Raw genomic sequence first — 22,584 nt, forward strand, 5'->3', positions numbered from 1 at the left:
TGTGTCTATGTCCGAATCACTGATTCTTTCCGAATCAATTCGGAGGGTTCAGATTCAATTCGGAGAGACTAAAGGGTCTCTCAATTCGATTTGGACCCAGAGATTCGGCCACCAAATCAGGCTGAATCAAATCAGGGACCGAGGCTTCACACAGCCATATTGGCCAGTAGTATCTAAGCTGATACGCTGAAACTTAACTTGGGTCTACCTGAGCTTAACTCACTGCAGTGTAGACCTATAAGGTACTAGAAAGGCAGGCATCAAGACTGGAAATTTCCATGCTGAGATCACAAATTATCTAGGTGTAGACTTTGCTTCAGCAGAAATCATACTCTGACCATCTTTGCCAAGACATATTACCTCAGTGAGCATATACTGATAATTAGAGTAACTGTCCACATGTCAGCTTCAAACACTTGACTACAAGAGAATAAAATCCAGAGGTTTTGATATAGGATTACTTGGATTTCGGAATTATGTCAGAGAGACATTGCAGATCCATGAGGTCTTATTAAATTTGTCTTGCCTTGGCCTTCCACATGACCTCCAGTGAGCTCATGCACAATACAATTGTTAAACGCTTCTACGTCCATAGTATCAAGGAATCATTATTTATTGCTGGCTTCAGCATCACTCCAGACAGTGTAGGATGGGTTGAGTAGAATGAAGTAAAATCTATATCAATGTCATTTTTTCTCTGACACTGCATTCTCGTACTCAGTGGTCTTTATCAACTTGCAGTCTCAGGTCTTGCATTAGACATCTCTTCAGGTCAGTCTCATTAGAGAAGTCTCTCTGGCACACCTTAAGAAGAGATTGGAGATGTTTTCCTATTTTTATAAATACTCAGGATAAATTCTGCAGAGATTTTTGGAAGCAGAATCTAATGAAAATCCTGAGCGTTGGCTGTGGAAGTTGAGTTTTCTTTGCTAACTTTGTCAAGAAATGGATATTTGTCAAGAATGCATTGCCTAAGTTGCTCAGATAAATGAACTCAGGAGGGGGTAGTACTACAGCCAGAAGGGTGCCTGATGCCTGGCTCATACTCCAACTTCTGTTAATATTCTCAAAGATCAAACCACCATAACAGTTTGGCAAGTTTCACCAGTCTCATACTGTAACAGGGAGCCCCTGTTACTAAAAAGGTGGTGGCACAGCAGGCTAGTTTGGCTTAGGGTTACCAACTCTGACTGAAGCTATTCTGGCAGATTTTTTCCCAACATGACATAATGTCACTTATTTCATTTTCTTAAAATATCCTATTAAAATCTCCCGGATTGCTTTCAATAGTCACAGGGAGATCAGTGCCAATTCCAATAGACTCCTGGGCAATCTGGGGGAGTTGGCAACCCTAGTTTTGCTGTGTAGGTAGGCAGGAGGTTGACACTAGGACAGCTGCACAATAACCTGGGGTAATAGGGCAGATTCCCAGGCAGCCATGCGATAAAGGCCGCAAGCAGCAGAGCTAAGCTGCAACAGGGAGGAGGAGGCTGCCCATTAGAAAAAATGAGAAACACCTATGAGGGACTTGGGATTTACCTGAACCAAAAGGGCAGGACTCTGGGGCATACAAGCCCAGTGCCTGGAGGAAGGCAGGCAGTCAGGTCCAGTGCACTGCAGGGAAGACTCCCAGGAGAGAGGGGCTGCAGGAAACACCCTGTCAGGCACCAAAATACCCCGAGGGGGAAAATGTGAGAGTCCAAGGGCTAGCTAAGTATTTATTCTACCCAGAGTGGGGGAGGTTTTGTTTTAAAGTGGTTGCTTGCCCTTATGTTCTAGTTTAAACTGGTGGATGAGGTGTAGCTGTAAGGGGTGAAGAGGAAGCCACAGGGCTATTTGAGCAGCACGTCAAGATTTGAGCCCTACCAGGGGCAGGGGCACAAGACACAGGTAGCTGAGGCTGAGGACCAAGGCCTGAGCCAGACATGAGCAAGAGAGATGGTCTGAGGCTGAGGGAGCCAGAGGACCCAGGGCCCAAGGAGAGCAAAACCAGAGCCAGGGGGCCCAGAAGCTGAGACCTGGTACACTGGGCCTAAGCTAAGGGAGGCACCAGCAGAGAAAAGGAGCCAGAGCTGAGAAGGCCGAAGCTCCAACAAAGGTTTTGATGCCTAAGAGGGCCAAGCATTGTGGTGGGGCTGGGTGGCCTCTGAAGTTATAACATACACCATCTGCGTGGTAAGGGTATGGCTACAGGGCAGATGGAGGCCACAACCATAGCCTTTAAGGTGCCTGGTTTCCTAAGGCACCAATACAGCTGGAAGAGCTGCAATGGATTGGCTGAAAGCAAATTTGCAGTGGACTGGACCCACTATGGGCCCAACCCTTTTCTGAACAACTTCAAGGCAAAGCAAGAGAGCCATAGGGAAGGGCACCCCAAAGGAGCCGTGTGTATTGGGTCCTGTTACACATACTAAGGAGCCATAGAAAAAATCCTGTTCAGAGGGAACAGGCTGTTCCCAGACATATTGTAAAGTTTAACCAATCAATGTTTGTGAAATACTTTGATATCCTCAGAGAGAAGGCTTGTACAATTACTAAAACATTATTCTGTTCTTCTTTCAATTCTGTAATATAAATTTCGCTATGTTGAGACAGCCTTGTGATCTAATTATGTAAATAAGGCTGTACTGTATCTAAGGGTCCATTTCTTAATTGTATTGCCGAACAACTACACTGGATCCACTTTTTGCATCAATATTAAATTCTGTAACCCCTTCACCTTTCAGTTCTTTGATCTAAAAGCAAACACAATTGGTGGTAATGTAGAAACTGAACATACACAGCAATTCATTCCTCTCTAAACTGCTTCCAGTTACAGGCTACCCCTGCTTTAGATATTCAGAGAGTTCTTCATCTCTCTCAAGCTAACAGTAATCTAAAAGGTAGGGGAGAAATATAAGAATTTATGGTTCCAGATGGGACTTTTATTAAAAGGAGGAAAGCAATTTGTGTCTTCTTCTAAGAGTATAAACTTATGTCCTAGAAAAACAGTGTTTCTTCAGTAGATGAATTTGTCTCCTATTCACTTAATTCTCAAGAAAAGGCCTATGCCAGCAAACCTGTCTCTCATATAGGTCAACCTCACCAATGAAAAAGTAAAACTGTCTAGGCTTCATATATTGGCTATCCTTATCCATATTTTCTAATGGCATTGAAATGTAGTTTCTCTCAGGAAGGTGTGAGATAAACAACATTACCAGATTTTAAGTGTTCTTCCATGTTAACACACTTTAAAAAAAAATAATAGTAGCTGTTTTGCCCTATACTAATGGAGAAAACTTTAAAACAGGGGGCACCAGGGCTCACATATAATTCAATTAAGGGAAGTGGGGAAGAAGTGATTTAAAAACCTCATTAACTCTAGCATTCAGTGGCTTCCTCTTTTATGCAGGAACTACATTAACTGTATCATCATCAGGAACCATCTGAGCAAAAAAAAAAAAAAAAATGTTCAAGGGAAACTTTATGGGTTAGAGAACAAATTGGCTTCGCATACCAGTGGTTTGTTACCATTCGTTTTTTATTCAGAAAATAACATTTCCCAAGCCTTAGTGCATTTCTTTGGAGAAAAAGTATCTTACTTCTCGGTTTACTTTTTCTATGAATGGCATGTCAGCTGATCCCTTGACACAAATTTTTGAACTCTTGTGTGTGATGAACAAAAGCAACCAGACCTATCGTGGCAGCAGTGGAAGACTTAGAACAGAGGATTTCCACCAACTTTCCATCAGTGTTTGTTCTTCCACAACAACATATGTAATGTGCACAAAAGTATTCATGACTTACATTTCTGACGGACTGGGAAGAAAATTCCTACCTTGGAGTTTTTTTCGACATACCTCAAGGTACGGCTTGTGAACACTGAGGTGGTGGGGCAGATGGAGTATCTCGTGGGAGTGCGGGGGTGGGTCCCCAGTGCACTCGGCAGCAGATCCAGGGTCACCATTGAGCACGTGAGGGACCCTTTCCCCTGCCCCCCGGCTCAGCAACTGGTGCCTCCTGGGTCTGGGGAGGCATCCGGGGTCCCCCTGCAGGTGATCGCTGAGCCAGGGAGCATGGAGAGGGATCCCCTACAAGCTCAGCAGTGAACCTGGAGGTGGACTGGAAGTACTTCCGGTCCACTTCCGGGTCTGTTACCGAGCATGCAGGGACCCCGCTGCGCTCCTGTGGGACACCATCCGCCCCACCATTGCAGCATTTATGAGCCACGCCTAGTACCTCAATGTGTGTAGAAATAAAACATTTAAAGCTGTGTCTATAGCCGAATTGCTGATTCTCCGAAAAAGCATCGAATTTTCAGATTCGGCTGAATTAAATAAGGACAGTGATCCGAATCAACTTATCAACTTACTGTCCCCTGATTCAGGGTGAATCTGAATCCAAATCAAATACAGCCTGTTTCACACACCCCTAGTAATTGGGATACCATAATATGGAAAAAATTCCTGTTAAATACAGGATCAGCAGCTGCAGAATCTAAGACAACTTCAAATTTAAGATGACCCCCTACAATTGGATTCTAGACATGGAAAATTTACATATTTGTTATTATTTTCCATGTCTAGAATCAAATGGGGGGGGGGTCATCCTAAATTTGTTCCCCCCACTGCGGCAGTGGGGCAAGCAGCAGCATGGGGGCAGGTGGGGGGCAAGTGCCAGAGGAAGCAAGTGGTGTGATCCCTGTCCCTTGCTGCTTGTGTCCCCCAATCACCTGGCCCTCCAATGCCCACACACCCCACTCCTGCCCCCAGGGCCAGTCCTAGGAGAGTGCAGGGCCTCAGGCAAATCAACCTGTGCAATAATACCACACAGGGCCCATGAGACCCCTGCAAAGGCAGGGCATAGTCTGGGTTTTCCTCTGTGCTCAGGGTGGGGGTGGTCTCTGTGCTTCTCCTGCAGCATGAGGTAGAACCGCTGGCACCAGGTGGACCCCATGGGAGGGGCCACAGCCGCTCTGCCTGGGTCCACAGGGCCAGGGGCAGTTGCCCTGATTCGCTGTACCCTAGAGATGGCCCTGCCTGCCCCCAAGCAGTGCCTGTACCCTCTACTGCCTGCCTCTTCACTTGCCCCCCTCCTACCTGTCCCCCCAATGCCTGCCCCTCAGGATTGCCCCCTCCTGCTACTTGCCCCTTCCTGCCTGCATTACTTGATGCCCAGCCCTCCCCGCCATGCTTCCACTTTCAGGCATATGTCCTTACCCATATCCCCCCTTGCCGCCTGTCCCTCACACAGCCTCCCCCTAGTATCTGCTCCCCTACTTGGGTCTCTTTCTGCCTCATTCCAGTACCTCCTCACCTCCACCGCTTACCTTCCCCTTGCCGCTCCGGCTCCTGCAGGGAGCACCGAGCACGTGCTGCCTCCAGCCCCAGCCCACACAGCAGCTGTTGAGGCAGCAGCAGCTTGGCACCCCAGCCCCACAACTGGGCTTGGAACAGAGGTGGCACATGGCCTGTACTCCCTGCCCCAGCCAGAAAGAGGTCCCAGCTGGAGCTGGAGATACAGGTGGAAGGTAATGTGGGGTAGAGGCTGCAGGAGAGTAGATGGCAGCAGGGGGCAGTAGCTGAGGCTCTAACTGTGACCCTGGGCACAGGGGTGGAGTCAGAACTGCAGCCGCTGCTCCCTCTCCTTGTACATGAATCTAAGACAAGGGGCTTTTCTCCCCATGCTCAATATGGAAAAAACATATAGTCTTAGTAATACAGTAATAATCTTTCTCTATTCCTGTTGTTGAGACTCTTGTGGAGAAAACTGCATGCAAGTGATCTTGAGTTGAAAGTTGTTTGCCTTCACATGGCTCTCAGATGCCATTTTAGATCTTAAGGATGCCTTGAATTTAGAGGATTCAGCACTATGGAGGAAAGGTTTGAGTTTCCTTCTAATATTCATCTTCTGACACAATCTCTCTTTCCCATTAGAAATTTCATCTGGAAAAGGAAAGGACCATACTCTGTCCTCTGTCAGGCAAATGTCTGACTGGATAGAGAATACCTTACGTGCCACTTATAGGTTTGCAATAACCTTTTTTAAGTGTCCATTATAGTGTTTTACACTGTTCTTAGGGGTTTTTAGTGTAATGTATGTTTCTATATCGAATAGTATTGAATTTTATATTTTATATTGCATACTCTGTGAACTGAGGAACATACAAATGCTTCCTGGGAAATAATTCCTTTCAATTTGTCCTGTTATGAAATATAATTATACCTTATACAAAATTGTTTTCTATACAAGACCAGGATTTATGATTTTTAAATAAGGTGTGGAACTGAGTAATGGAAGGGTTCCAGTGGCTTTTTTCCTTAATATGAAAATATTAATATTTTGTTTCAATGTTTTTACAAAAACATAATCAAAGCTAATAATTAGAGAAAGAGAAAAAGTGTAGCTAGAAACATGTTTGTGTAATAGTACAATTAAAAATGTGATACCAAGCAAGCCAGGGTATTGTATTACAGTCTCATTAAACAAACAGCAAGACAAACAGAACACAGGTTCAGGATGCAATATTCATAAAAGGTTTTGAAAGTGCAAGTGATAATAAATGCCTTTATGGTGTCTTTCAAACATGCAATGCAATTTATGTAAATTCCAACAATGTCTTTAAATACATAAATAAAAATTTCCAGAAAATTATCACCAAGCATTACGCTAAGTCTAATTCTCTTATTCATTTTATAGGTCTCTTTTTCCAGACCACATGTAAAGGCACTGGTTCCAAGGAGGCACTTTCAATAACTACTATAGAGAAGGCAGAAAGGGTGGCACTTTATAGACTAATTCATTCAGAAAGGCCTGAGATTTTGCAGGCCACAGCCTATTTCATCAGATGCTATGAATGCCTCTCTGAACAAGTTAGTCTATAAGGCTGTTTATAGATGTGCTCTGGGAGATGTGCTCCGAAACGGGGGGGGGGGGGGGGAGAGCAGGGGTGATTTAATTAGAGCAGGTCCGAGAGCCACTCTAACTAAAGCTCCCAGAGCGTCAAATGTATCAGCATCCCCATGCTGAAAAATGGCAGCAGGGGTGCTTTAGCTAAAGCTCATTGAACAAGTCTTAGTTAAAGTGCCCCTGCCACCATTTTTCAGTGTGGGGATGCTGATACATGTGACGCTGGAGTCTGATGGAGCGCACTACTCATTACCAGTAAGTCCGCTTCGACGCACTGTAATTACAGTGCATCGGAGTCGCTTTGCTGCAGTCTACAGATGGTCCAAGGTGCCATCCTCCTCTGCCTTCTGCCTAATTTCAGACTAACATGGCTAACTACCTCTTTCTATTATAGTGTTCTTATTTAAAACTAAAAAAAAATCTCGCCTTCTCCAACAAGTGAAAATAAGAATCTGAGCAATGTCATATAAATAAGTTTAAATTAGTTGCCAAAGAAACTAATTTGAGAGTTATAAACTCAATCATAGTTTCATAGTAGCTAGGGTCAGGAGGGACCTGAACAGACCATCTAGCCTGATCCCCTGCAAGAGGCAGGAATGAATGTTGGGTTCACAAGACCCCAGACAGGTAATCGTCCAACCTCCTCTTGAATTTGCCCAAGGTAGGGGTGAGGACCACTTCCTTGGGAAGTTGGTTCCAGATTTTGGCCACCTTAACTGTAAAATATTGCCTTCTGATCTCTAACCTAAACCTGTTCTCCATCAGCTTATTACCATTGTTCCTCGTCACCCCAGGTGGTGCTGGGGATTAAAGGGCTCTACCTATTTGCTGTTGATCTCCCCTGATGAGCTTGTAGGCAGCCACCAGGTCCCCCCTCAGCCTCCTCTTGCTGAGGCTGAACAGGTTCAGGTCCCTCAGTTCCCGCTCATAAGGCCTGTCCTGCTGCCCTCTCATCAAGCAGGTGGCCCTCCTCTGAACCCTCTCCAGGCTGGCCACATCTTTTGAAGTGCGGCGCCCAGTACTGGATGCAGTACTCCAACTGCGGTCTGACCAAAGTTGCGTAAAAGGCGAGCATCACCTCTCTGGACCAGCTTGAGATGCACCTTTGGATGCATGACAAGGTAAGGCTGGCCTTGCTGACTGTGGTCTGGCATTGGCAGCTCATGTTCATCTTGGAGTCAAAAATGACTCCAAGATACCTTTCCGCCTCTGTGCTTTCAAGAGGGGAACTCCGCAGCCTGTATGTATGCTGTCGATTCCTTCTCCCAAGGTGCAGCACCCTGCATTTGTCTACGTTGAACCCCATTCTATTCTCATCTGCCCAGTTTTGTAGTCTGTCTAAATCTAGTTGCAGCCTCTCTCTCCCTTCAAGTAAGTCCACCTCGCCCCACATCTTAGTGTCATCAGTGAACTTCGGACAGCATGCTTTCCACCCCCTCATCCAAGTCACTTATGAAGACGTTAAACAGTGCAGGCCCGAGGACCGAGCCCTGGGGTACCCCACTGCTCACATCTCACCAGGTTGAGTACAACCCATCCACCACTGGGATGAGTACAACCCATCCACCAACCCATCCATTACTGGTGAACAAATTAAGAGGCTGTGATGTGGATGACTGCACAGTCCGGTGGGTGGCGAATTGGCTAGAGGGTCGCACCCAAAGAGTCGTGGTAGATGGGTCAGTCTCGACCTGGAAGGGTGTGGGCAGTGGGGTCCCGCAGGGTTCGGTCCTTGGACCGATACTCTTTAATGTCTTCATCAGCAACTTGGACGTGGGAGTGAAATGTACTCTGTCCAAGTTTGCAGATGACACAAAGCTATGGGGAGAAGTGGACACGCCGGAGGGCAGGGAACAGCTGCAGGCAGACCTGGACAGGCTGGACAAGTGGGCAGAAAACAACAGGATGCAGTTTAACAAGGAGAAATGCAAAGTGCTGCACCTAGGGAGGAAAAATGTCCAGCACACCTACAGCCTAGGGAATGACCTGCTGGGTGGCACAGAGGTGGAAAGGGATCTTGGAGTCCTAGTGGACTCCAAGATGAACATGAGCCGGCAGTGTGACGAAGCCATCAGAAAAGCCAATGGCACTTTATCGTGCATCAGCAGATGCATGACAAATAGATCCAGGGAGGTGATACTTCCCCTCTATAAGGCGTTGGTCAGACCGCAGTTGGAGTACTGCGTGCAATTCTGGGCGCCACACTTCAAGAAGGATGCGGATAACCTGGAGAGGGTACAGCGAAGGGCAACTCATATGGTCAAGGGCCTGCAGACCAAGCCCTACGAGGAGAGACTAGAGAAACTGGACCTCTTCAGCCTCCGCAAGAGAAGGTTGAGAGGCGACCTTGTGGCTGCCTATAAGTTCATCACGGGGGCACAGAAGGGAATTGGTGAGGATTTATTCACCAAGGCGCCCCCGGGGGTTACAAGAAACAATGGCCACAAGCTAGCAGAGAGCAGATTTAGACTGGACATTAGGAAGAACTTCTTCACAGTTCGAGTGGCCAAGGTCTGGAACGGGCTCCCAAGGGAGGTGGTGCTCTCCCCTACCCTGGGGGTCTTCAAGAGGAGGTTAGACGAGTATCTAGCTGGGGTCATCTAGACCCAGCACTCTTTCCTGCTTATGCAGGGGGTCGGACTTGATGATCTATTGAGGTCCCTTCCGACCCTAACATCTATGAATCTATGAACCACTACTCTCTGGGTGCGCCCCATCAGCCATTTTTTTACCCATCCAACTGTGTAGGCATCAATGCCGCAGTGGCTTAATTTATTGATGAGGAAGGGGTGAGAGACAGTGTCAAAGACCTTCTTAAAGTCTAGAAAGACCATGTCCATGGCGACACCATCATCCAAGAATTTAGTTACTTGGTCATAAAAGGTAATCAGGTTGGTCAGGCAGGACCTGCCTTTGGTGAACCCATGCTGATTGCCCCTGAGCATGATCTCCCCTGCAGGCTCCCCACAGATGTACTCCTTGATGATCCTCTCCAAGATCTTCCCGAGCACCGAGGTGAGGCTTACGGGCCTATAGTTAGGTGGATCCTCCTTCCTCCCTTTCTTGAAAATTAGGACCACATTAGCCAGTTTCCAATCCCCCGGCACCTGACCAGATGACCACGAATGCTCATACAGCCGAGCCAAGGGCTCCGTGATGACCCCTGCCAGCTCCTTCAACACCCGTGTATGGCGGGCATCTGGACCTGCAGATTTAAAAATGTCTAGCCCTTCCAGAAGATCCCTAACTACATCTGCACTGACTGAAGGCCTGGCAGAGCTATCCCCGAGATTGTCCCTACCTCTGGTAGGTGGGATGTCCCGGTCCCTGTTCAAGAAAACAGAGGCAAAGAAACTGTTAAAAATATCAGCTTTCTTGTCTGGCATAGCCACAAGATTACCATTTGCGTCTTGCAGGAGCCCTACATTGCCTCATGCCCTCTTCTTGATCCCAATGTACTTGAAAAAGGACTTTTTGTTGTCCTTAATCCTGGACACTAGCCTGAGTTCCATCTCTGCCTTGGCCTTCCTAATAGCCCTCCTACACTCACGGCCCGAGAAGTACTCCTCCTTGGTGATAGCTCCTCCCTTCCACTGGTTGTACGCCCCGCTTTTAGTCCTCAGGCATTCCTGAATGCCCTTGCTGAGCCAAGGGGGCTTCTGAGCACTCTTAACCCCCCTTGCTTCTCTCAGGGACTGTTACCCTTTGGGCCTGGAGAATTGCCCCCTTAAAGTACAACCATCCCTCATGGACTCCCATCTCCTCTACCTTCTGGGCCCTCAGTGCCTCCCCCGCTAGTCTCCTAAGTTCATTGAAGTTGGCCCTTCTGAAGTCTAGGGCTTTAGCCTTGGTGTGAGCCCCTGACACCCTGCGTTGGATAGTGAAATCCAGCAGATGATGATCACTATTGCCCAGATGGTCAAGGACCTACAGTCCCCTCACCAGGTCATCCCCCATGGCCAGGACCAGGTCCAGCAAGGCGTTACCCCTAGTGGGGCTGTGCACTTCCTGGATAAGATGAAGGTCCTGTAATACAGTCAGGAACCTATGCAAGCAGTCAGATCTGGCTGTCTGCTCCTCCCAGCAAGTGTCTGGGTAGTTTAGGTCACCCATGACAGTAACATCCCTTGACCTAACCACCTCCATAAACTGGCTGGAGAAGTCCTGGTCCAGCTCTTCCCCCTGGTTGGGTGGTCTGTAGTAGACACCCACTATAAGGTCCCTTTTGCCATGCCCCCCTTGTAGCTTGACCCAGAGTTGACCCTCTGCCCAACCCTCCTCTAACCCGAAGCTAATCCTTGATGATCTTTCTTCCATATGTGGAAGAACTAAACAAGCACTAGCTAAACAGTGAAAAAAATGCTTCTCATGTTTTCTTTTCCTTTTTCATAGGCTGAGTCACTAGCAAGGAACTAGGAACAAATACTAGAATAGCTCAGGTAGAGCCAAGGGATTACATTCATTCCAATGGGTTTCCCCAAGTGAAAAATTTCATAATTTGGCCCTATGGGAAACTACAGAACAGTGTAAAATACCTTAGACATTATAAGGGAAGTAAAAATATATTGTACCTCAAACAACATCATCTACATTTTGAAAAACTTTTGAAAGAATCTAAAATAGCTAAAATCTGTGTCCAGTTCATGCTTCGTCATGTGTATGTATGCATGAGTCCACCACTTGCAAGAGCGTTTGGTTCTCTCTCTTTTCTCAAACCCAGTGCCCAGAAGAATGATAAATTCAGGCTACATTACATTTTCTGAGGCTCTCTGGGCATGTCTGCACATACATTTAATCTGTCTTATATTTAGTGTGCACTAAGTTACTGCACAATAAGCGGAACTAGTCCAAGGTGAGAGCAGCCTGCCATGTGTCCTTATGGCCACCAGGGGGAGCTCCAGCCTCTGGCCACATGGCAGCTAGCCCTTGAAATGAACTTCAGTCCGAAGCTGAAGCCAGAGCCAGCTGCCAGCCCTTGAGACTAACTTTAGTTCCAAGTTGAAGCCAGGAGAGGTGGCCAGCCAGAAGCCATGGGGCTGGACTCAGGCTGGCCCCTAGTGGCTGGACAGACCCAGCAGGGAGGCCCCTTGGGATACTGCACAGTAATGCATCTACATGTGCATAACTGCGCAGTAACTAATTGGGCATAAGTTTGATAACTGCTTGATGCAGTTACCCATCCCCCACCTGCTCTCCTGGCCCTGTCAATGGCTGCCCACCCGGCCCCAGCATCCCAGCTCTTAAAAAAAATAATAATAATAAAAAAAAATTTAAAAAAAAAAGGCCCGTACTCTCCGGCTGCTACAAGGCAGGGGGGAGATCCCACAGCTCCCCAGTGTCCTGCACTGGACGGCAGACTCTGACTCAGAGCCTCCACCCTCCACCCATTCTCCCAGCCCCATCAATGGCTGCTCTGCCCATCCCCAGCATCCTGGCTGCAGCAACCAGTGAGTGCGGAGCTTTTTTCTTTTGGTTGTTTTTTTCTGCTTTTTTTTTTTTTTAAAGAGCCAGGTGGGCAACCATTGACGGGGCTGGGACAGGCCTAGCAGAGGTCCCTTCATGGTCCCCTCCCCCAGCTCCTCCCCCCTGCCTCCTACTTACCGGCACACAGTCTGGGTCCAGCTTCCTGTGGCAGCAAATGGACACTGCCTGAATCTCTCTAAAGCTCTCCGAATGTTTTCCAAATTGATTCAGAGAGCTTTTCATTGGTCTCCCGATTCTATTTGGATTTGGAGAGTCTGCAGCCGAATCGGAACAAATCTCCACTGAATTGAATCAGCACCCAAAGTTTTTCACAGCTCTAACACCAAGTATTGTGCTGCAATTCCATTAGAGCTACAACTAGTAGTATGTAACATCTATTCGATCATTCAGCAATCTTTACAAAGGGATAACTTTTTCCTTTAAAAAATTGCATTAATTTTTACAAGGAAATTACTTAGAGCTCATTATTTTCCATTATAATTGTTCAATATAGTTTATGTGCAATAACCAATGCTAATGACTGCAAAGAAATACGGTTTATGGTCTTCATGTTGAAAGTGAAATGTTACAGAAAAAAGATCATATATATTTTCATTTGCTTTTTGGCCTGCACATTCATCTTCAATTGTTCTTAGGTTTTTAGTTTAGTACTTAGAGTAAAGGCACATTTTACACCTACCAAATTGTCTTCAAATTTTAAGTAATTTAAGAAAAATGTAGGCAGTGATAACATATAGCCTATAATTTTCATAATTAATAGAACAGAATTTGAGGGAAGACAAGTCAATTTTCCTTTCTCCTTCAAATTACAGTGTATAACCATAACACTTTTCTACCTACTTAAATGTAGAATTTATTACCACAAGATGAAGACTTCCCAAAGACAATCAACCCTGACCAAAACCGAAACAAGCCTTAGAACTGACAGAAATTATGCTCACTGTTGTACAAAGTTAAGTCTCTCCACAGCTAAATAACATGACAAATCTTATATTTATTTTACTGTTTTACATAAAACAATATTAAGTGTAAAATATAGAGAATATTTTGAATAAATTAGAATGTAATTTGTGGGTTTTTTCTAGCTCACCAAACAGAATTAGAAGCTTTAGAAAAGAACAAAGTTATCTAAATTAACTTTTCTGCTGTAATAGCAATATTGTGTTTGTTTCTTGTTATCATATAAAGTTTAAGCATTATAGGCATTTTAAAATATAAGATAGAATAACTGACAAGCTATCATCCTTCTAGATAGGAGATCAAGATCAGAGCTACTAATATGATTTTCAAATTATATTATATATATTAATGGCACATTAGGGAGTTCCTGACAAAACATTTGGAATATTTAATTTTCTTAAACCTTTCATAAGCTCTCCTTAACCACATTGTTGGGTAAAGCTTTTTGAAACACAGATCCAAAATGCCTGATTCTTTTTTTCCACTGATACAAATCATGAGAAACACTAGCCTCCTTTCCTGAACATCCTGTGCGTTTGCTGAGATTATGGGAAAAGAGGTGCTACCTACTCACCAGGCAGGGAAGAGTACCAAAGAAGTCTGTAGCGCTGGAAAACTCATAATTGGAAGCCTCTAATTCTTTTATAGGAGCTGACACTCCTATACCACTATAACCCCCCTGGTTTCTGCTTGAGATTGTGTAAGACTTGATCAGGGAACTGGTCTGTGACAGAGGGTCTCGGTATTGAGTTGGTAATGGAAATATTGAGAGTTCAAGTCTGAGTATGAACAAGAGATCTACATTTTTAGCAACAAGAGGAAGGTCAGGGAAAGTGTCTCGCCCTTACTGAATGGGGGAGACTACCTAGTGACAGATGAGGGGGAAAAAGGCTGAAGTACTTGATGCCTTTTTTATCTCAGTCTTCCCAGGCAAGGTCAGCTGTCAGACTACTGCACTGGGCAGTTCAGTTTGGGAAGAAGGTGAGTTGCCCTCAGTAGTGAAAGAACAGGTTAGGGACTACTTTAAAAAGCTGGACATGTACAATTCCATGGGGACAGATGCAATGCATCTGAAGGTGCTGAGAGTTGGCTGATGTGATTGCAGAACTGCTGACCATTATCTTTGAAAACTCATGGCAATTGGGGGAGGCTCCAGATGACTGAAAAAGGGCAAATATCATGCCCATCTTTAAGAAAGGGAAGGAGGAGGATCAAGGGAACCACAGAGCAGTCGGCCTTATGTCGGTCCCCAGAAAAAAGTCATGGAGCATGTCCTCAAGGAATCCATTTCTTAGCAGGAGAAGAAGGTAATTAGGAACAGTCAGCATGGATTCAAGGGCAAGTTATGCCTGACCAACCTGATTGCCATCTATGATGAGAACTGTCTCTGTGAATGAAGGGAAAGCAGTGGACGTGATATACCTTGACTTGAGCAAGGCTTTTGATACAGTCTCCCACAGCATTCTTGCAAGCAAGCTGGGTTGGATGAATGGACTGTGAGGTGGACAGAAAGATGGCTGGATTATCAGGCTCAACAAGCAGTAATCAAAGGCTCAATGTCTAGTTGGCAGCTGGTATCAAGTAGAGTGTCCCAGAAGTTAGTCCTGTGCCCAGTTTTATTCAGTATCTTCATTAATATTCTGGAAGATGGGATGGAGCGCACCCTCAGCAAGTTCGTGAACGATGCCAAGGTGGGGAGTGTGGTAGATACGCTGGAAGATGGCCTAGGATTCAGAGTGACCTATACAAATTGGAAGATTGGGCCAAAATAAATCTCATGAGGTTCAACAATGACAAGTGCAAAGTGCTGCACTTAGGACAGAAGAATCCTATGCACTGCTATAGCCTGGGTACTGTCTGGCTAAGCAGCAGCTCTGCAGAAAAGGACCTGGGGCTTACAGTGCACAATAAAGTGAATATCATCCAGCAGTGTACCCTTGTTGACAAGAAGGCTAACAGCATACTGGGCTACATTAGTGGAAGTGTTGCCAACTGATCAAGGAAAATAATTATTCTACTCTTCTGCACTGGTGAGGCCACACCTGGAAGAGTGGGTTCAGTTTTGGGCCCCCCACTATAGAAGGGATGTGGACAAGTCAAAGAGATTCCAGCAGAGGGCAAAGAAAATGGTTTAAGGGGCTGGGACACATTACTTCTGAGGAGAGATTAAGGGAACTGGGTTTAATTAGTTTGGAGAAGAGAAGAGTGAGAAGGGATTAGATAGCAGCCTTTACCTACCCAAAGGGTGGTTCCAAAGAAGATGGAGCTAAACTGTTCTCAGTGGTGACACATGACAGAAGAAGAAATAGCGGCTTCAAGTTGCAGAAGGGAGGTTTAGGTTGGATATTAGGAAAAACTCTCTCACTAGGAGAGTGGTGAAGCACTGGAACAGGTTACCTAGGGAGGTGGTGGGATCTCCATTCTTTGAAGTTTTTAAGGCCCAGCTCAACAAAGCCTTGACTAGAATGATCTAGGTGGGGATGGTCTTGCTTTAAGCAGGGGGGTGGACTAGATGACCTCTTGAGGTCCCTTCCAACCCAAATTTTCTAAGATCAGAGGGCACTAAAAACTAAACCTAGGAAATTCAACCTCAAGAGAGCCATCAGGCTTGACAACAATTCCCAACGTCTGATTTCCTTTATGATTTCTGGTCTCCACAACCACAATTGCCTATCAGACTATTCCAATATTTTTCACATCTACCCAACATGTTGCAAAGCCAACAATATTCCTTACCTGCTCTTCTGGCTACATCATTTGCACATTTAATCCCTGCACTTGCATGCACCCTACAAATGCACCCTTGTAAATCTGGCAGACAAGGTTCTTTGAGTAGATATGATTTTTTTTTGTTTTGTTTTGTTTTGTTTTTTAGACCAAGTGAGTAGTTGGAAAAAAGTTCTTGGCAAGCTTTCGGGTGCAGTCACCCTTCTTTAGGGAGTCTCTGCTGAGTCTCAGCTCAGACTCACTATGCCTGAAGCAAGGTGACTGCGCCCGAAAGCTTGCCAAGAACATTTTTCCAACTACTCACTTCGTCTAATAAACAATATCACATCTACTCGAAGAACCTTACCTGCCTATATTCTTAGGCCAACATGGTTACAACCAAAAACACTTGTAACTCTCTTTATTTGAAGTTTCATTTTTTCTTAAATCTGGTATGTAAAATTTGAGTGCATCTTAAACTCAGCAGCTTCTTAAATTATAAGGAACATGGTAATAACGTTTCAGCCTCTTCTTAAGTCATCTCCCATACCTTGAATATACTCTCTCTTTCCTATCTGCTACCCAGATTTCCATCTTTAAACTGGCTAACCCATGTTAGTTCCCCTCACTACCCCCCTCACCAAACACCTGCCATGCTGGATAGTATTCCCTCCAACTTTTTTTTTTTTTTAAGACAAATCTACTTAAAAATGTAAAAAATGATTAAACATCTATTAAAAACATACAGAAAAATGTAAATGAATGGAGCAACTCTGAAAATGTATGCAAAAGCACACTCTACTTCTTTCCTATGAATGGAAATTCTATTTCCTATAGAATGTGTTTAGTGCCATTTAGGCACGTAAGACGAAAAGGGATTGTGCTCTCAATGGCTTGAAATTATGGTCTCTATGCAGTACCTTCAGTAAACTGGTACCAATATAAGTGATTAGAAATTTAAAAAACCATTATGTTGAAGATGCAGCAGCTAGAACCAAACCCAGCCTACTCACTCTCAGCTCTTCTGGTTCTGCTGAGCAAAGTACTACACTAGAGAACATCCTTTTTTCCCCCCATAATATTCTAGTTTTGGGTGCTTGGAGGATAAAAAAAAACATGAAACAGGAAGAGAAAAGATATAAAATAGCAAGGAAACAACTACAAAATCAAATTCAAGTGACACTGCTAGCTTCATGCATTATTTGTCCAGCATATATTTTTGGAAAATGAATGGTCACAGAATTTGTTCCTTAAATACTTAATCCTGAAATAATTCCAATTTAAATAAAAATATTCAGAAATTATACTTCATTCAACTTCTAAAAGTACTGACCAAATGTTTGCCCCACAAAACATTTATTACTATGTAAAAAGCAGCAGATTGACTGAAATAACTGGATAGGAGCTTGAATTCAAGATTGAAATTGACTGATGAAGATGCCATGCATAGAGTCATTTTTTCAGAGCAGGACTGCATGTAGAGGGCTACATCCTGTCACTTTTGCTGTATGTGTAGGACCTTAGTCCTCAACACTTCAGCAAGTTCCATTTGGGGGGGGAACAGTGTGGTCATATGAAACCCTTAATGGGGCTGTATGCAGGAATAGGGTCTGATCACCTGGACTTCACTACAGAAACAGGGCCCCAATTCTGAAAGGATCCTTACTGAGTCTAATAGGGCCACTCCTACAGTAAGGTACAACACAAAGTAACAATGGCAAAATCTAGTCCTAAATGCTGAGGTAGGTGGTAGCTATGGCAGGTATCTCCTTCCTGGGTCCCTAAGGCTGTAATCATTGTATGTGGACAGAAATCTGTTTCTTAATTATATGCAGTGGTGACATGTAAGGGATGCATGGGGGTGCAAGTGCACCATGTGAGAGCACTGGTGCACCCCCTAACCAGCCACACTAGCCGATTAGGCGACAGGTGGGGGGCAGGTGCGAGCGCCGGTGCCCCCCCGGCAGGCACCAGTGGTGGGGTGGAGTGCCGTGGCACTCCCAGAAGCAGCCACAGCCACTTCTGGAAGCGGCCGTAGCCAGCGATCGGCCACCTAGTGATTGGCAATGGAGGGACTGCCCCCCCCGTCAGCGAGATTGGTTAAGGGGTTTCTCTTGGACTCCCCTGGGTCGGTGGGATCAGCCATGGGGGGGAACCCCCCCGACTAAGGCGGCACAAGTTGCCCATGAGTGTATGTTTTGGGCATGTGCATTTTTAGGACATGCCTTATCTTCTTGTCCTTACACAGTTATTACGGGGGAGGGAGAGAAGAGAGAGACAGCACACAAGATCACTTTTTATTTTATTTTTTATTTATAGTATTTCTTCAGAAGTCTAATGCAGGTAGTGGGGAATGCAGATAGCATGCTAAAATATCTGAGCAAATAAATCCTATGCGTGTAGATTTCATAACCTGCTACACAAAATATATTCACTTCTGAGGTACATACTACATGAAATGGCCCCATTTTTTTTTTATTGTTTAAAAACTAGTACTGAATTACTTTTTGGAAACGCACTTATGTTTTCTGCAGTTCTTTAGTACTGAAATTTTCTTAAAATGTTCTTAATTGAAAGGAGATTTGCCTAGTAATATTGGTCTCCAAAGAACTAAGGTTTATAGAAGGATTTAGAAGATCATTCATCTACCTTCTTATTGTAGTCAAAAGCTAGGCATAATAAAATGCCTTTGCAGTTCATTGGGATTGATGAATATAGTAGGTCAAGTGAAGTAAAAGTCTGGATTACAGCATACTAAAATTTACTAAACAGGGACTTTCCTTGATGACAGCAAGAAATACAGAATGCCTAAGAGGCAAGGAACAAGAACAGTTTGGTAATCCAAATATACTACAGAGGTGGAATATTAATGATGCAAAGATTGTGTAGGAATAAAGTGTAATCGCTTCACAAGTATCTCTTTCACCAGCCTGAAGCAATTTCTATTTTCTCTCCTTCCTTCTCTCACTGTCTGATGGTTCGCCTCTTAGCTCAAGCCTGCACAGGATAATAGACTCCAATTACATTTACCGCCTTTCATCTGTTTGAATTAAATTTGTTCTGCATGCCAGCATGAAAATCTGTCCCAAGTCAGTATGTTTAAATCACAGAATAATAAACCTCTTCTCAATCCAAAAGTTTTGGCAAGTTATGCTTTTGTGTGTCACGGAAACATGTCTCTGATTTTCCTCCCCTTCTTAGATTTTGGGGGATTCCAAAATTAGTATTTAAGGAAAAGTTTGTATGAGGAATGACGCATCTCAAGCAACAAAAATGCTGGGTGATGACAATGAAATATTTGTTTTAAACACAGCTCTCTTTTTTTGTCTTTAACTTCTCTCATCAGTCTAAGCCTTTTTTCTCTCTCATTTTCAGCCCAGGTTTTTAATTTGAAAGCAGTCACCAAAATTATAATATTATGCAAGGATAATGCTGTAATTTGGAATGTAACCCACCAATCAGAAACTCAGAATGTTTTAATATCATCTCAAATACAATTTCCAATGATTGAAGCAGTCCATCATGTCAGAAAAACAAAGCATGTGTCACAGATTCCATAAATTAGAGAAACAAAAGCTGAAAAGAGAAGTCGAGAAAATGTTTTCTGGGAAGAAGAAAGCTTTTTTGGCAAACTCAGTTTGGAAGCATTCCAGAGAATTCATTCTATGATTATTTAATGTTTGAAGAGCGTTCTGGTGCATAATAGCAAACATGTCACTTTAGATCAAGTTTAAGCAACCAATAATGAAGCTTTCATTTAAAAGACTTCAGATTAATACGGTTTGTTGGGGGGGGGGGGGGTTAATGCTCATGCTCTTAAAAAGGGATCAGGTCAAGAAGTAAAATCCTAAATTCTGCAATAGAAATGTCTCCCCCCTCCCCCCCTTTCATTTCTTACTTTCTCCTTTTCTTTTCTTTCCCCTTCCCTCTTTCTCCCTTTCTGGTAAAAGCAGATCTAAGGATGAAGTTACAGGTTACACTTAGACCACAGTCAATCTGTGGAATGTTAGGTGGTGTTAAAGTTAGAACCTGCTATGACCAGTCATATATTAAAGGTCATACTGTTTTTTACCTACACAGTTTTGACTTGCCGCTAGAGGGCTGGTGAGCAGGGGCACAGCTAGGAGCCAGAACACCTGGGCTCTATCACTGCTTTTGGGAGGAAGGAGCTAGGAGCAGTTCATCCTGGGATGCTAGAGGACTGTAAGCTCATTTTATCTCCATGGAGAAGACTGAAGTTACCCTAATAGAAGCTAGGTAGCATAGCCAACACTTAACCATCACCTGAATCACAGAATCATAGGAAATTAGGTCATCTAGTGCAACCCCCTTGCTCCATCCTCTTTCAAGGCCCCCCCCCCCAGTAATTGAAAGCTGCTATTAAATCCCTTCTCAGTCTTCTCTTCTCTGGACTAAATAAGCCCAGTTCCCTCAGCCTCTCCTCACAAGTCATGTCTCCCAGCCCACGAACCATTTTTGATGCCCTCCACTGGACTCTTCAATTTGTCCAGATCTTTTCTGTAGTGGGGGGCCCAAAACTGATCATAATACTCCAGATGTGGTCTCACCAGTGCTAAATAAAGGTGAATTATCATTTTCCTTGACCTGCAGGCAGCACTCCTACTGATGCAGCCCAGTACACCATTAGCCTTTTTGGCAACAAGGGCACACTGTTGGCTCATATTCAGCTTATTGTCCACTTTAACCCCCCAGGGCCTTTTCTACAGAGTCACTGCCCAGCCAGTCAGCCCCTAGCCTGTACCAGTGCATGGGGTTGTTCCGTCCTAAATGCAGGACTTACTTTGTACTTTTTCTCACTGGAATAGGCAGAAGAAAAGATTTAGCCTAAATATTATAGAGTGATACTGGAATATGTAACATTTTACCATGTGTTGCAGATGCAGCACATAATATCCAATGTATATTATTTTAAAAATATTTTGATGCAGCTACCATAAAAGTGCAAGATGCATCAAACTAACATTTACTCTATATCGTCCACTGTGTCTTTTTTGTTTACAATACTGTTCTTAATTGGAATAATTTAACATTTCCCAAAACTGACTTTAGGTTCTTTTTTTAATCCTTTTAATCATTCATCAGCTCTAATAAACCTACCAGTCACCATTTCTTACTCCATTCCTTTTTTTCCTCCCATAAATGAAACCATGGTCTATTACCATTTGCATATATTTTAAGATTTAGAACTCATAGCACTTCACAAGATACAAATATAACAAAAACATTTAAAGTAGATTGCCGAGTGACACAAAATTAATATCTATAAACACTTGTATATAATGTATATAAACATTTATTGACAGAGACGCAGTATGAGTGGAATAAATTTTTTTATTTAAAGCATCAACATTATGTGGCAAAGTAGCTAAAGGGAAAGACTCAAAACAATCAGAAATGTTAATATAACTTTCACCACAGACAGAGACTTAAGGTCACCAAATAGATGAGGACAAGCAGGCAGAATGCATGCAGTGTTCTTCTACAAATCTGAGCGCAGGGAAAGCCTTAATCAAATATTTCAAAAGGCTAAAAGTGAAACCATTAATTACAGTATTTTTCATGCAATATTTTACTGAGGAGGAAAAGATGACAAACTACTGGCACAGTAAAGATTTCATGAAAGTTGATTCCAAACACCTGAGAATAATAATACAGGGAAAAAAAATAAAGTTCTGTCTCTTCCCCTCCAAACAGGAGGGTTGAAAGATTGTTTCCCTGTTAGAAAATATACTTTTTAAACGTAATGGGAGAAAGGAAAGAGAAAACCTCAAACAAATAAATAATGAAGAAATAGTTTCTTGTAACAGGGGAGAAATTATTAGAGTCACTTCCCAGTCCCAGGTCCTTCTCCTCCCCAAGGAATGAATTTACACCGTGCCCACTTCTGTATCATTGAGGAGTTTTACTTTTGTATGAATGGCATTGAACAGCAATAAAATTGTTCAGTTGTTTAAATGTTCAGTCTGCGTGTTACCTTTTCTTTTATTCATAAATAGAGAGCAAGCAATCTCTCTGTTCGCATGAAGGATAGATTTTTTATTTCAGTATTTTTTTTTACAACCACCATTTGTCAGCCTCAGTTTTTTCCTAACTCAAAGCACCAGCTCCAGGAAACAACAAACAACCATAAAGGGAAAGAAAAGAAATGAAGAGGAAAAAGCAAATTGCTGGGTGGCAAAGGGAAGAATTTTGTAAACTGAGGTTGTTGCAGCTGGTCTGTACCTGCTATGCCATCATTCAAAGGGTAGCAAATATAAGAGTCCGTCAAAACCTGAAACCCCATATAAGGGACGTATCTCTGTTCATGAAAGAACTTAATTATGTTCTTGAACCAGAGCCTAAATTTAGGATTAAGCCAGGATTAAAAATAGGGAAGGATTAGCTTGCTTAAAAAAAAGACTGAGATTAAAAAGAGAGCAAAGGGCACCTACCTTTGAAACAACTGCTAAACAGAAGCTATTTGGAGAGTCTAATGGTGGAGGGGGGGGCCTTCTCCAGACACCCCTGGTGGCCCAGGTTTCCTTC

At 43.8% G+C, this 22,584-nt stretch overlaps 1 protein-coding gene across 4 annotated transcripts in view; it reads right to left on the minus strand.

The window, feature by feature from the left end:
• Positions 1–22,584, minus strand: part of ATRNL1 (attractin like 1) — a 1,033,288-nt gene that overhangs the window by 583,564 nt on the left and 427,140 nt on the right. The window contains exon 21 of one of the 4 annotated variants that reach the window (XM_059730102.1): positions 18,496–19,035. The exons of the other annotated variants lie outside the window; for them this stretch is intronic. Within the exon in view, the coding sequence (XP_059586085.1) occupies positions 18,981–19,035 (55 nt within the window). The 3' untranslated portion in view covers positions 18,496–18,980. Of the gene's footprint in view, positions 1–18,495; positions 19,036–22,584 lie in introns of those variants that run through there. 4 annotated transcript variants of the gene reach the window in all.

This window comes from Alligator mississippiensis, chromosome 6, assembly GCF_030867095.1.
Source record: "Alligator mississippiensis isolate rAllMis1 chromosome 6, rAllMis1, whole genome shotgun sequence".
Classification (NCBI taxonomy): Eukaryota; Metazoa; Chordata; order Crocodylia; family Alligatoridae; genus Alligator; species Alligator mississippiensis.